The sequence below is a fragment of the Littorina saxatilis genome, linkage group LG9, assembly GCF_037325665.1.
Source record: "Littorina saxatilis isolate snail1 linkage group LG9, US_GU_Lsax_2.0, whole genome shotgun sequence".
Classification (NCBI taxonomy): Eukaryota; Metazoa; Mollusca; class Gastropoda; order Littorinimorpha; family Littorinidae; genus Littorina; species Littorina saxatilis.
Genome location: NC_090253.1, coordinates 14,839,745 through 14,856,270, shown reverse-complemented (window position 1 = coordinate 14,856,270; position 16,526 = coordinate 14,839,745). Strand labels below are relative to the sequence as shown.

The 16,526-nt window shown below is 40.8% G+C and overlaps 1 protein-coding gene and 1 long non-coding RNA gene across 3 annotated transcripts in view; one reads left to right on the top strand and one right to left on the bottom strand.

Annotated features, from left to right (window-relative positions):
* The window catches only part of LOC138975366 (inositol polyphosphate 5-phosphatase K-like), a 61,498-nt gene that overhangs the window by 39,079 nt on the left and 5,893 nt on the right, over window positions 1–16,526 (bottom strand). For both annotated transcript variants that reach the window (XM_070348027.1, XM_070348026.1), the window contains exon 3: window positions 313–543. In XM_070348027.1, coding sequence (XP_070204128.1) covers window positions 313–543 — 231 coding nt within the window. The remainder of the gene's footprint in view (window positions 1–312; window positions 544–16,526) is intronic.
* LOC138975361 (uncharacterized) lies at window positions 6,725–8,315 on the top strand. The gene is made up of 3 exons (XR_011458628.1): window positions 6,725–6,937; window positions 7,686–7,778; window positions 8,023–8,315. It is a non-coding gene; the product is annotated as an uncharacterized lncRNA (long non-coding RNA).

Genomic DNA, 16,526 nt, shown 5'->3' with positions numbered 1-16,526 from the left:
ATTACAGGATCTTTTTCGTGCACATTTGGTCTAGTGCTTGCCTGTACACACGAAGGGGAATAAGGCACTAGCAGGTCTGCACATAAGTTGACCTGGGAAATCAAAAAAATCTCCACCCTTATCCCACCAGGCGGCAGTGGCCGGGATTTGAACTCACGACCTTCCGATTCAGAGGCTGATGTCTTATCCACTACGCCACTGCCCCCGTTATATAAGATATACCAAATACCCCAAACAAAAAATTTCTTCATCAACGGAATGGCAAACGAGCAAAATGCAATGCCAGTCTACAAACTCTTTTGGGTTTCACACCTGATACCATTCTCCTCTTCCTTGACACATGGTGTGGGTTTTCGCCGGTCGACACTCGCGCTGCCCCGTTGTTGACGGTTGGGATCCACCACCAGTGGCTGTAAAGTGCTCTCCTGTTGCCCTGAGCTGGGGGGCTGACCCCTGGATGTGCTAGGTTGTATATTCGCAGTGGAAGGCTCTTCCGTTAACTTTGAAGACGCCAACTGGCCATCGTTGGCAGGGGAAGGTGTTCTGCCAGAGGTGGAAGGCACAGCAGAGCTTTCAAGTCAAGTCAAGTCAAATTTATTTCAAGAAACCCCAGGAACGCCAAAAGGCCCACGTTCTCGAGATCGAACCTCGATACTGGCAGACTCGAGGTTACCAGTATCGAGATGCGCAGACTCGAGACTCTTTCATTTCATTGGTCTGACCTCCATACTGCCAGTATCGAGGATGGAAATGAACCAATCCGTGTTATCGAGGATGGTTGCTATGCCGCCCTAGTTCAGTCTCGAGTCGCTACAAAATGATTGGTTAAACTCTGATCTCGAGGATGAACAGCACCCTGGTGCGCCACAAGGCCCAGGTATCGAGAATGAGTATCAAGATCTACAGCCTCGAGGTTACCAGTATCGAGATGCGCAGACTCGAAACTCTTTCATTTCATTGGTCGGACCTCGATACTGGCAACCTCGAGGTTACCAGTATCGAGATGCGCAGACTCGAGACTCTGTCATGTCCGACATAAGACGCACATCGAGTCTGCGCAACCCGAGTATGGTTGCTATAGCAAACGATCCGCTCGTTCTCCCCAACGTAACAAGACAAGCGATTGGTTCAGTAGGCAACCTTGAACTCCAAAAAGAACTGGTAAATTAAAAAGTGAAACCAATTTTTCTGCTTTTATTGCCTTCAGTGGAATAAGGTTAGTCTAATGCTTTGCAAGGTTAAGCTTATTTCTGTTATTTCCTGTGTGTGTTTGCGTGCGTGACACATCGAGTATTTTCTATGGCATCATGCAGTATTACAAAAATGAAATCGACGTTCATGATCGGCGCTTCAGTTTCATCGGCATGGTCCCTGAAAAACTGTCATGTTTGAAGAGGTCGAACCTGAACTTGATTATTGAGTGAAAATGCAACCAGAAGTATTCAACAGGTAGGTAAAATACGATTTTCTGTAATGACTAACATAAGCCAGGCTTCTGACAAAATTACTCTAGACTCACCTACTGCTTCCCTGACAATTTCAAGTGGAACAATGATTTGAGGTAGAAAAGATCGAATGTCAAGTTCATATTGGTTAAGCGGATTTGGAATAAATTCGACAATTGTTACCCCAAAATTTGATTTATTCGAACACGCACAGAGTGCCAGCTAGATTACGTCCCTTGAATGAAAAAAAAGAAAAGATTTTGCGACGAAGCAAATAAGCTTATCTAAGTCAAAATACATTTGTTCACCACAAATTAGATTTGTTTGTTTGTTTGTTTGCTTAACGCCCAGCTGACCACGAAGGGCCATATCAGGGCGGTGCTGCTTTGACATATAACGTGCGCCACACACAAGACAGATGTCGCAGCACAGGCTTCATGTCTCACCCAGTCACATTATTCTGACACCGGACCAACCAGTCCTGGCACTAACCCCATAATGCCAGACGCCAGGCGGAGCAGCCACTAGATTGCCAATTTTAAAGTCTTAGGTATGACCCGGCCGGGGTTCGAACCCACGACCTCCCGATCTTGGGGAGGACACCTTACCACTAGGCCAACCGTGCCGGTCACAAATTAGATAAATGAGTAGAATACATGGTCCAAAGTTCGATTGGCAGTACTTTGGCGGGTAAGGGGATAGTCAGTATGGAGTTTATGCGAGATAAACAAGACAATGTTCAACTAAAATGTATTTGTTTTTGTGGCCCGACTCCGACCAACAAGCAAAATAGTGTTTGCCAATCTGTGTGTGTGTGTGTGTGTGTGTGTGTGTGTGTGTGTGTGTGTGTGTGTGTGTGTGTGTGTGTGTGTGTGTGTGTGTGTGTGTGTGTGTGTGTGTGTGTACGCGTGTTTGTGAGTGTCTCAGGGTTGTTGTGGTTAGCTTAGCTTCTTTGGTTAATCGGTACTTTGTGCTCCGATTTATTCTTCAGGAAAAAGAGTTTTCAACTGTCCAGCACACCAGTGATATCTGGAAGGATGCGAGCGACATTGTTAAAAAAGGTCAGTCGTAACTCACACAGTTGCAGGGCCCTTCTGAGTTGTTACACCATGTGAAGTAATCTTTATTTTCCAAATCAAAGAACATGTACACGAAGTTACAATGATCAGTCCATTATTGTACGCCAGCTAATCATAAATGGGTATTTGATATTAGAAATACGACTCACATATTTGTTAGATTCAGCTGTATATTTTCAAAACTCTATGAACAACAAACAAAAGACAGATGAAGTCTGGCAGAAATAACAAAAGTTGAAAACAAATGTTCAACAGTGCCTCAACTGTACTTAGCATATTTTCCAAGTACATGTAACTAGCTGGTTGCGCCTGTTTGTTTGTTTATTTGTTGCTTAACGTCCAGCCGACTACGCAGAGCCATATCAGGACGAGGAAGGGGGGATGAAGGGGGCCACTTGTCAAGCGATTCCTGTTTACAAATGCACTAACCCATTACTTGTGTCCCAGCAGGCTTTAGTAAAACTAAATTAATACCTACTGGAAGATTACCAGTTTCCAGTATGTTAAAATAGGCTTAACCTATCTACTGCTGGACTTACATCAGAACACTAACAGATTAAACTATACATGAATCGCGAGACAAGCGGCAAGAGAAGAGATTTTTGGAAAAAATACAGGTGAATGAGCAAGAAGGCAGAAAAAAGAAAAGAATTCATGAAGAAAAAGAGAGCATGACAGGAAAGAGGAACCAAAAATCTACCTAACAGCAAACTAGAAAGCTCCTGCGGTTCCAAAAACAGGAGGGGCCTTTAATTTCATAACCGCAGTGCCCCACTGCGGGAGGTTGCGCCTGTGCACGGACCAGACATAATCATGTTCTGTAATAGTGCCAGTCATGCACCACTGCAGCAAGACTGGTTCTGTGCAGAATTAAAGTCGTAACCCCACCCCTCCTGTTTAGTGCTTGCTTCTTAGTACTTTACTTTTTATTGTACACAGTATTAGTTTGTGTGGTTTTACGGTGGATTGAATTTGATGAATAAACATTTGGTGTTGGTAGGTCTGTTTGGTTGTTAATCGCGTGCTTGTGGGGTTTTTTTTCTTTTTTCTTTTTTTTGCTTAACGCCCAGCCGACCACGAAGGGCCATATCAGGGCGGTGCTGCTTTGACATTTAACGTGCGCCACACACAAGACAGAAGTCGCAGCACAGGCTTCATGTCTCACCCAGTCACATTATTCTGACACCGGACCAACCAGTCCTAGCACTAACCCCATAATGCCAGACGCCAGGCGGCGTGCTTGTGTTGAAATGTTGTGTCCAATTGCAGCGCTATGAGACCACAGTCTGGTGGGGAACAGGGCTAGAGAACATTTTAGTATCACTTTTACAAGGCTGCTAACAGAGAATAAAAAACGCTCGCGCTGGACCCGAGTACTCTTCAGACTGGCTCGCTCCCCCAGTATGAAAGTTTTTGTCTTGTGCACGTTTAAGACCAAGTGATTGCTCTGTGTGAATTACAGGCATTCCCTTTGCTATATAAGTACATTGCATGCGAGCCGAGGATGTGCGTGGTGACTGGCCTTTCTCTTTTATTTGATCACAGTGAAAAATATACTGCCGACCCTCTTCATAACTGGTGAACTGGTGGCCCACGAAGTTCTTTTACTGTTCTCCCCGGCGAAACGGTCAAGAACAATTCTAGAACCATTCAAGAAACATTCATGAATATTCATGAATATATATTCTAGAAGTTTCTTGAATTATTCATAAAGATTAAATGAGAATTCTTGAATTTTAACTAGAATATTTCGATGTTTTGGTAAGGAATATTCTTGAAAAAGGACTTGAATAATTCTAGAATATTCTTGCCTACTTGAAGAATATTCCTAACATTATTCTAGAATATTCCTGACAATATTCTAGAATATTCCTAACAATATTCTAGAATGACACTAACATTATTCTAGAATATTCCTAACATTATTCTAGAATATTCTTAACATTATTCTAGAATATTCTTAACACTATTCTAGAATAATTCAAAAAAGTTCAGGAATATTCATGAATTTATATTCAAGAAGTTTCTTGAATTATTCATAAAGATTAAATGAGAATTCTTGAATCTTAACATTTTTCTGGAATATTCTTGAATCCTGTGAACTTAAAGTATATTCTTGAACATGTCTTAAGTATTCTAGAATATTCAAAACTAGGTTGAAGTTCTACTTCTAGTATACTCTCAACACAATTTTCAGAATGATCTTGGAATATTCTGTGCTGGCATTTAAGAATAAATCCATTAAGAATATATTCTTCATACAAATCAGAATGATAGTACAATTATCTAATGACTAATAGTAATAACAGAACAAGAATATTTTAAGTGATTTTTTCCTCCATCAATACTTGATACAGCAGACAAAACAAGATTTCATTCAATACTTTATCACATGTAATTTAACTACTCGAAGGATGATAAATCGGTGATGGTTATTCATTTGGCGAAGAACCTTTCCACTGGTCACACCGGGTGCAGTCTGAATACTGGAGCCGATGCTTGGTTGCGGATGCCCTGTAAAGTGCAATGAAAATACAATTTTAAAAGTCTAAATGTTTCTTTGTGGTGCTTTTTTTCATCATGCTTAAAGAGTCAACAATATGGTCAGGAATCTGTCAAGGTGTCCAAATGCAAAATTCCTGTTCTGGATACTTTTATTACTATGTATTTTGTTCCGTTTTAAAATGACTACAAAATAAACAATACAGTTATGAAGTATTCTTCATGCAGATTCTATCCACACCAAATGTATGTATCAGTCGCCTGGATGCTGAGAACATTAACTGTTCAAGAAATGATGGTTACAAAATCGAAAAATGTTTTGTGAATTTTGTCAAATCAAGGGTGCCATGTCAATGTTTTTATCAAATGTCACCATTCATAAAAGTATTGAAACAACTAAATGATAGCTTTAGTTAGCTTCATTTCCAGAAATGCCATCCAGAGAGTTTTTGGGGACTGACATGCAACGGGCCAGGAATGAAAGAAATTACAGTATTTAACTAATTTAATTTTCAAAGAGACTTTTTGTTGCGATTCCAAGCCATTTTTTTCTTCAGTTTAGGAATAATTCATTCATCATGTTTTGTGCTTTCATTTAATTATCCCAAATTTTGTTGTGACAAAGGTTTAAATCAATAAATGTTGATTGCCTTCACTTAATTACCTGAGTAAATCTCTTCTTGCATCACTATTCCCATGGCCTTGACTCAGGCTTGAGCACCTCTTCAAGCTCTTGAAAAGACTAATGCACTCTCTGACAAGATGTTGATGGGTTAATGGTTTGCAGCTTGTTGCCTTTTGATGCAGCATCTGTAAAAATGAGAAGTGATCAAATTAGAACAACCATTATATATATAATTATAAATGCTCAAGTTTGAATATTTATATTTACTAATAAGGGGTAAATACTGAACTATTTACAAATAATACTAATAGTAATCATCTTTGTTCATGCAGGAATTTCTATAAGTATAAATATATGTTCCTGACCAAACCCAGTCTCCTGTAAAGTCTTGTAATTGACTAGCTAATACTCAGAAGACAATTATTTGAAAAAAATAAAACAATTTAGTGCCGGCTTGCTGATTGACACTTGACTATTAGTATCACTGTCAGACACATATATATTACAATCAATGAATGATACATGTGCAAATTACACTTACAGTTACACAGAGACTGAAAAGAATAGGTTTGAAAGGGCTTGAGTAAAAAGTCATGCAATCCTACCAAAACAAATGATAGTTCAAAATAAACAAATCCTACAGGTCTAACTCAACTGATTTCACTTAAAATCTTGCAAACAAGAGAGAAAGCATTTAATTGTTATTGACTTATTGTAAAAAAATAAAAAATAAAAACCTAAACCTAGATCCTAGATATATATCTATATATATGTCACCTAAAACAAACAACAATATCAAACATAAAAGAAGTTTTATAAAACACCTACCTTTGTTTTTCCTGAGAAAATCAGGATACAGCTTGTTGCCACTCAAGTGAGATCGCTGCTTTCAGTTTCACTCATCTGTCATTTTTGTGTCTGGCACCTCCAAGTTCAAACTCTTGTTTGGGATGAAGAATACAGCATTTCTTCATGCCTAACAAGTTGACAAATCGGTGGCATGCCATTATTTCAGATAAATGGAGATTACAAAATCTTTCTCAGTTCTAACAACGTGCTTCCAAAGAATTTGGCGCCTGGTTTCTTAGCTTCCGGTGCCAGAGTTTGTCCACCGGAGTTACTTCCCTTAAAAGCAAAATGGCGACGCTCTGTAAATACACCATGAGGAAAGGGGACTCTTTTGAACGAACTGCTGCAGCTAGAAACCTTTTCTCTGTTGTCTTTGTTGAAGCACTTTTGCATCAAAGCAAAACAACATTGATCCATGCATCATTTCCATGAACTCAGTAAGTATGTTTTGTTTTTGCTTGTTTTATTCAACACGTGGTACAGATGTAAACATGTGTGTCACTGTGTGACTGTGAAATCGAAACCAGCCTTCAATTTTAAAAGTTTCTTCTTCGATCTGACACATGAGAAATGGCAGATGTATAAAACTTAACTACATTTTAAGCAAAAGTACTGTTTAATCATGTGATGATTTGATTGTTGGGTTTAACGGCCGCCTTTCTGTGTCAGTGTGTCATTGTGTCGTCTGTTTGCAAACAGAAAGTCTGCCGTGATTTGCGTTCTGCTGGCACTGTTGGACAGAATAAACGAAACCTGTTGGTTTCAAAGTATAAATTATAGACTGTAACTTCTGCTGAATTTGTTTGAGGTTTGGAACTCACAGATTTGGTATAAATTTGCCGCTAGCAAACTGACTGGTTTGGTCAAAATTGAAAACAGGTTTCTGAAAATGAAATTGAAAAAAGTGCTTCAAATTGTAAACATGCCTGTGGGTATTTACAACAATGACGATTATAACAAATATTCCGAAAGTGTATTGATAGAATTATGTGCATTTATGTTAAAAGGTAACATTAACCATTGCATCAAAATTGGTTTGATTGATTGATTGAATGACATTAATGACAAGCAATACGTTTGTAAGTTTTCTGTTCACATTCACTCTAGTTATGATGATGATCTTTGGAATGTCTGATGTTTGAGTTTATCCTTTGTTAAAACCTTTTTTTGTTTCTTATTTACTAGGTCCAGGAAAGAGGGGTGAAGAAGATATCTGGATGAATTCTCACTGGAAGTACCATGAAGCACATCATAAATAAAATATCACTGGAGGAAAAGGTAAGGGTCCTGTCAACGAACTGTGGAAGTAATTAATCAGCCAGTGAATGAATTAAATCAATTAATGGGCAAAACGTCTCAGAGAAAAATCGCTTATTTCAGATGAAAATGTGTTTTCATCAATAATATACCATATTTACATACCAAAAAGAACAAACTGCGGACATTTAACTCTTCATTTTTGTTCCTTTTTCCAAGTTTTTGAATGAATGATTTTTTGTAAACTGTAGGCATTGTGTTTCAGGCTTTACAGGACACAATGTTGCAAAGCTTCAAGCTGATACTGAGCCTTCTTTTGAATCAAATCCACCATGCCCTGCCACAGACTGACAGTGAAGTTGGCCAAGGGAATCATCCAACAAGGGATGCTGGTGACAGTGACCTTTCCTGGAGAAGCGGTACCGCATCCATGCAGTTCCAGTAGTTCAGAAAAGTGATGACAAATGTTGAAGACACATTCTGCTTGTGAACATTGTTAGCCCAAGATCGACTTGTCATCTATTTCACTTCTTTGTGACAATATATAACATTTGAAGAATGAACCAAGTGTTTGTTTGGCTTTATTTTGTAGTATAATTCGAATGTGTAGCAAACACAACCAAAACTATAAGTGGAGAACACAAAATTAAATTAAAAGTGTTTTAAAAATAAGGGATCACAGTTCTTGAACTTTGAAGAAGAATGTTCTTGAATAAGATCATTCTTGAAAAAAAATATTCTAGAACATTGTTGCTGTTCTTGAATTTTCTTCGATATTCTAGAATATTCTACAAGCCAAAAAATTCTAGAATAATGCCAGTTGAAAAATTCTAGAACATTCTAGAACATTCTAGAATATTCTTGAATAAAAAAAAGTTCTTGAACAACGTTTCGCCGGGGCTGAGTGGCTCGCGGATTCTTGCATTTATCACACCCCAGGTAGTTTCACCAAATTCGTTAATGTAAAGTGAAGGTAAAAGACTGAAACATATGTAAATAAAGGAAACCATAAGAAAAAATACAAATTAATATGATAAGAATCAAAACACAAAATCGCGACCTCTAAACCACCGCAGTCGCGACCGAGCAACCAACGCTTGGTAGAAAATGGGGTACACAACAAATCAAATTATTCAAACACACAACGCGCAAAGCCTGGCAAATCGTCGCTATATTTCTCGTCAGTGTGTGACGCGTTCGGCTTTTCTCGTCAGTGTGTGACGCGTTCGGCTGTTCTATCAGCTCAATGGCTGCGTGTTGCCCCGCCGGTGTGAACTCCTCCTACGGCCAAGTCGTTTTTGTGGTTTATTTCGCATTTAGGTCCCAGGTAACATTATGAAGTTTTAATACGATCAATCGGACCTATTATCAAGTTAGTGCATCAACTTTTGAACGAACTGCGCCCAGTAGTTTCCCAGCAATAAGCTGTTAAGTGGAGAAAGACACACAGACAGACACACAATTAAAATCTGCTGAGCCCAAGTACTAGCGTACTCGGGGATAATACTGAGTGTCTCTTGCATGACGCCTTTGGAAAAAAACCAAAAAGCATACCAACCAACATGTATTGTATAGCAGATTGGCACAAATCATCAGATGACCTTTTTTTTTATGTCGGCGTCGGTTCAGGTAATAAAAGAATTTGTTTTTTAAGTAAGTGAATTAAATGTATTTAACGCATTGCCATAGAAACTGATTTTACACACACAATGCAGACAAACACCGAGACAACCAGGCAAACAAATATTAGGTTTATTCCATGAAATTTGTGTTAAAGACTACACATACAAATTTTACATTCGCCCACTATCTCACCAAACAGATACATGTAAAAATAGGTACACAGGGTTCGACACTAGCGGGGGTGGGGGGCGGAACGCCCCAGAGTTTTGTGTTCCGCCCCAAACATTGCTGAAGCTTGGGGCCCACTCCGTCACAGGATAAATTCCAACAATGACAAACCGAAAATTGTAATGCCAGAGCCAATCACTAAAAATCGCCAGTCAAAGTCGTCACTGAAATTTGCGTTACAATCAATGCCGCAGTCAAGAAAAAAAAAACATTGAAATCGTCGAAGGACAATGCCGCAAGGGAAATAACTCCCAGATTGCGCTCTTTAGCGTGAGAGATAAGTATCGCCTGAACGCAAAATGTGGCGACACATCCCTGGTGTAAAAAGACATGGAAATGAAGATGAACAGGGTGGAGAGAAACGAAAAAAGGAGACCGATGCAGCCAAAAGCGCGAAGCGCTGTCGTAATTTCAATGTCAAATGGTTGAAAGAATTTCCCTGGCTTCAGTACGATGAAGAAAAACAGACAATGCATTGCCGCATGTGAATACTGAGAGTGGGCCCCAGATTTTTGTTTTCCGCCCCAGCAATTTCCATCTCTGGGGCCAGTGTGGCCCCAGGCCAAATAAGTTAGTGTCGACCCCTGGTACACATTCAAAAAATAATACTAAGTGTGAATCATGGTACAGTGGACGCCGCTTAATAAAACCGCGGTTAATAGAGCCAGCCGCTTATAAAAGCCGATTTCAGACGGTCCGGATTTATCACTATATCTTATGTATTAGAAAAAGCCGGTTAATAAAACCAACCCGCCGCTTATTAAAGCCAGTTTTCTCAGAGAAATCACGTAGTTTGTGACTAAAACTCACATTATCTTGTTCTGATGTGGAAGACGACCAACAAACAAACACTCATAAAATCGTTCTTCTCTGCCGAGTAATGATTCGTGACGGTGACAGTGAAATTATTGATGTACCGAAGTGATCAAAGTACATGTACATGTACATAATTAAAACAAAAGTTAACATCCTTCGTGAAGTTTTGTTTAGATTCAAACAAGTGTAAATGACGAAAGAGAAGATTTTTTTTTTCGAAAATGACGTAATCCTGGACCGCCGGTTAATAAATCCGCAGCTTATTAAAGCCATTTTTCGTCGGTCCAGAAGTGGCTTTATTAAGCGGCGACCACTGTAGTTCAATAATAATAAATGTGAATATTTGCCCAGATTTGCTCAAGAGGTGTGCAACCTGACCATGGAGAGTGCAGCCATGGAGAACTGATGGCAGAACAGCTGAAACCTTCACTGAAGTATGCCAATCCTGCCCCAGGGGCGGATCAGTTGCTTTGTAAGGGGGGGTGCACTTTGAATCGAAAGTGAATGTGATGGGCGCGAAGCGCCCAAATTTGCTAGGGGGGTCACCCCCCGGAAATTTTTTGGCCCAAAGAAGCAAAATGGTGCCATCTGGTGCCATTTGAACTTAGAAATGGTCATAAAATCAGCTTTCCAAATTTTTTGTTGTTTTGTTTTGCTGGAGGGGGGGTGCACCTGCACCCTGTGCACCCCCCCCCCCTCGTCCGCCCCTGTGCCCTGCATGTTCCTTATGCTGCCTTGTTGAACACATTGAATTTTGGGTAAACACTGTGTACACTAAAAAAAAATTTAGTCCATGAGTGATAATCTGCAGTTTGAAATGATTCGCTTTGCTTTTTTACCAGACGCATATCGTTGTGATGGTTTAAAAGTTACATTTGATACATTTCAGCGAACAAAACATAAACTGAAACAGTAAGTTCAGACTTGATCCAAACACAAATTTTCCTCAACAATGGTCCAATGCAAATATGTTGTGGATGTGTCCTTATTTTGTCCTCAAATCATTTATAGAATCAAAGAGACACAGGAATTGCTTGCTTGAATGGTTGAAACTGTAAATTTAGACAAATAAAGAGACTACAGTATGATCAGAAATGCGGTGTGGAAATGTTTGGGTAATTCTGTTATGGTCATATATGTAACACTAATCAGTTGATCAAATTGCAGACGATTTGTCTTCACAGTAAATGGTCAGTAGCAAAGGGCTTTAAATATGCAATGAGCAAGTGAGATGGGTTTGGCCATCAGCCTTGATCGGTATTTTTGCACAAAATTAAATCTTTTCCAATTTTTTTTTGTATGCTGTTTTGACTCACTCTGCTAGTTTTGCACACACACACACACACACACACACACTACCCCCTTGCCCCCCCCCCCCCCCTCAATATGAATAAGCAGAGATTTGGTATCTGAGAAATATAACAAAGTATGTTAAACAAAACAAGCTTTTTTAAAAGGGCATTTCAGGCACTTGTCCAATTTGTGACTCAAGTGTCCCACAAATTCGACACCTTTTCTGAGCCATGACCATATTGAACAGTATCTGACGGGCGCAGTGGCGTGGTGGTAAGACGTCGGCCTCCTAATCGGGGTCGAATCCTGGTTGCTGCTGCCTGGTAAGTTAAGAGTGGAGATTTTTCCGAAGATCTCCCAGGTCAACTTATGTGCAGACCTGCTCAGTGGCTTATCCCCCTTCATGTGTACACGCAAGCACAAGATCAAGTGCGCACGGAAAAGCTATCCTGTAATCCATGTCCGAGTTCGGTGGGTTATAGAAACTCGAAAATACCCAGCATGCCTCCCCCAAAATCGGCCTATGCTGCCTGAATGGCGGGGTAAAAACGGTCATACAGGTAAAAATCCACTCGTGAAAATCAAATCATGGAGTTAACGTGGGAGTCGAAGCCCATGAACGAAGAAGAAGAACAGTGTCTGGGTGTTGATTATAAGTTGGGGTTGATTCTTACAGCAAGTTCTTTCGCTGCCATATCCCCCATATAATCAAGAGGGTATAAATAAGTATAGATATTCTATGGAAATGGATATGTATAAAATTTGGATTTGCAACAGGAGAACAGCAAACTCAGTGAGAAACTAGAGGAGTGTCAGAAAAAATAACAAGCAACACAGCGACAGCTGGACGAAGCAGTTTACTTCGGCAAACTTGCTTACGAGAACTCAAACCATAACGAGCAATACTCTCGCAGAAATAACATTAAGCTGTTGTTCATTGATGAACAGACTCACATGAAACAGCTGACGAGAGTGAGGCGAAAGTATTGAAAATCCTCCATGATAAGCTGGGTTTAACCCATATAAAATCTGAGCACATTGAAGCGGCGCACTGCGTTGGTGTTCGAAAAGCAGGGAACAACAGGCCCATCATCGTCAGATTTCTTTCCCGGAAAACCAAACAAGACGTCATCAAGAACCGGCGTAAGCTCAAAGACGCCAGGCCAAAAACAGTCATCGTCGAGGATCTGACGAAAGGAAACTACATCATGTACCGACAAGCAGTTGAGACCAAAAGATTCATCGAAGTGATTAGACAGTTGACCTTAGGCTTCTCGGACCCTTCGATCCCAAGCCAGCCCCGATCTCCTCCATCCTAATCGGTCAAAGTGTACACCAACACCGTAAGTAGCAGACGACAGAGGCTAGAGTAATTCACATGACCTTCCTAAGCCAATCAGCGGCCCATGCTCAACCCAGCTGGGAATGTGTACTGTGTTAGTCGGCCGAGCACTGACAAACTTTGTCGTGTCACTTGAACTCGGGCAAATTGGATCTACCTGGACACGTGGTTCCAAGCGAAACCTGTCAGGTCAAAGTCTTTCTGCGACAGAGGCCAGGTGGACCTTATCAACATGGAGTCATCCCCTGATGGCGGCTTCGTGCACATTCTTAATTACCAGGACCATTTCACAAAATTCCTGGTCCTACGACCGCTGAAAAGCAAAAGAGCGGCAGAAGTTGCATACAATCTAATTGACATTTTCACAATGATTGGCGCTGTGTGTATCCTCCAAAGCGACAATGGTCGAGAATTTGTTGCTTCAGTGGTTGACGAACTCAAAAACATGTGGCAAAACCTTCGCATTGTACATGGGCGGGCTCAACATCCCCAGAGCCAGGGTTCAGTAGAGCGATCGAACGCAGATGTGAAGCAAATGCTGTTAGCGTGGACCATTGACAACGGCACAAGTAACTGGTCTGAAGGGCTCCGCTTTGTCCAGCTACAAAAGAATTCATCCCCACACAGAAATCTGCAGAACAAAACTCCATACGAGGTGTTGTTTGGGGAAAAACCGAGATTGGGTCTGCAGAAGACCTTTCTGCCTAAAGAAGTTGCAGACGTGCTGACGACAGAGGAAGAGCTGGAATCTGCCACACGAGAGATGACAGGGGCCGAGGAAGTTCATGACGAGGCCATGGCCGTACCAGAGATGACAGAGCCAGAGGGAGTTACAGACGAAGCCATGGCCATACCAGAGTTGACAGGGGCGGCAGAACCCGTTGCTCAAGACGTTATGGCAGTAGACAAAGAAGATGTGGCTGCCAGTGCAGATTTAGAGACTGGAGATGAGGAATCAGCACAATCTGATTGTTCTCAGGCAGATCCCAGATCTCAAGAAGAAGAGAATGACAATACATCTGATGAACCCACAGTTGCTGAACACTGACATGTAGAAGATAAGGGCGTGCCGAGCGGAGGCTTCACTTGGCCAAGAAAAAAGTAGCGCTCAAATGCTGTCTTCAAGCAATGCCAAACAACCCTCCCTAAACGTCGGGGACTGTGTCCTACTTCCAGTGTCTGAGTTTGACAGGGGTCGACTCGACGCCAGAAATATCCCCGGAGTCGTGTCTAAAATCACAGAACACGGCGCATATAGGATCGCTACAAAGCACGGCGTCGTCAATACTGCTTATTCCAGAAACCAGTGACAGAAGGCAGACTGTCAAATCCTAAAGCTTCAAGATACAAACCCAGCCGTTTCTTCTTTTAGAAAAATCGCTACTAAAGCATTCCGCCCATGGTGGTCAGGGGTATGCAAAATGCGCCTGTCAGACATCCTGCAGCTCCAAGAGATGCGCTTGTAGAAAAAGCGGCACTCTCTGCCACAGTCACTGCCACCCGAAAAACAGCAAATGTAAAAACAAATAAAAATTACTACCAAACTGCATGTCAGCCACACTATAACCTGTGTTTGTGGTACTGAAAGATGAAAATAGCAGCTTAACTTGTATTGTTGAGGAGCGTTCTTTTTCACAATTATGCGTAATTCGTCATGTTCATCTATTTGTTCATCTTTTCCTATTATCGTTCTTTTGTTTCGAAAATAAATGTTTGCCTCGTTTGCATCACTAGTATACTGTGTGTGTGTGTGTGTGTGTGTGTGTGTGTGTGTGTGTGTGTGTGTGTGTGTGTGTGTGTGTGTGTGTGTGTGTGTGTGTGTGTGTGTGTGTGTGTGTGTGTGTGTGTGTGTGTGTGTGTGTGTGTGTGTGTGTGTGTGTGTGTGTGTGTGTGTGTGTGTGTGTGTGTGTGTGTGTGTGTGTGTGTGTGTGCGCGCGTGCGTGTGTGTGTATTTGTGAGTGTGTGTGCGTGCGTGCTAAAAAGTATATTATCACATTCATGGTCAGTATCGACGACAACACACACACACACACACACATACACACAAACAAACATACACACTAAACTCACTATTGCCGATTTCGCATAATGGACAACTTGCCTATTACGCGTATCGGCTGCCGATTCCACGTAATGGGCTGCTGAATTCGCGAAATAGGCAAGTTTTAAAGGCGTTTACGCGATTTCGGCAAAACGCTGCCGATTTCACGTATTGGGCAGCGTTTTGCCGATTACACAAATGGGCAAAAATGTTGCCCATTACGCGGAATCGGCAATTATGCGAATTCGGCACAACATATACATGTATCAATGATTCATTTATATCAATAGAAAAAAGCAACACATTTTAAAGTAACTTAAAACAACCGAGTACTTTCTTTGTTCATTTTAAAGTGTTGTGTACTTTCCAGGCTAAATGCTCGGATTTGCAAACAGACTGCCCAAATGCAAAAACCTCTTCCCACTTGTGTAAATAGGCTGGATAATGTATGTACCCACATTAATTTATGCTTGTGGACAAAGAAAGCCACTCTCCCTACATGTGTAAATAGCTTAGCCTTGCTGAAAACGATACACAATTACTTCTGTATAGCCTTTGAAAAGGGACTAAAGCCGAAAATTGTATAGATTTGGCATAAATGATAATGCAAATGCAGCAATTAAACCAATGTTTACATAAATAATCAACAGTTTCCCACTCTGCAAGACAAAAACTGTAATTGTTTGGTTTTTTTAAACTGGGGGATCGAAAAATCACTGAGGCTTCGCTGCCATCGATCAGTTAAAACGATCAGTGTTTAATTAGGTTAATAATTCGAATGCACTCTCAGACAAAGTAATTCAAAGGAAAACACAGCGTCATTTCACTTGTACGATATCAGTCTAAAGTACTTTTAGTCTAAAGTAGATTTTTTGGGGGGACTGATTCGCATCAAGACTGCGCCGACTTATATATGAAGTCTTATATCGCGCGCGAATCTCCAGACTCGGTCGGACTCAAGGCGCAGGGATCTATTTATGCTGTGTGAGATGGCATTTTTTTACACAATACATCACGCATTCACATCGACCAGCAGATCGCAGCCATTTCGGAGAATATCCTACTTTTCACGGCCTATTATTCCACGGCCTATTATTCCAAGTCACACGGGTAATTGTCACACGACTTACTAATCGCCAGATCTATGGAACATTTATCGCAGAACACATCCACAAAATAAACTGTGATTGTTTGTATTCATGGTTTTTTGTTTAACTATTTAACTTACCAGCAACGAAAACTCAAACATAATTTATTCTATCACAATACACTTCTCTCATTTATCGTACAACACAGTCCGCCACGATTTAAAAAAAAAGTTTTCTGATTATACTTTTTAATTTACCAGTTCCTTTTGGAGTTCAAGGTTGTATACTGAACCAATCGCTTGTCTTGTTACGTTCTGGAGAACTTCGAGCGGATCGAT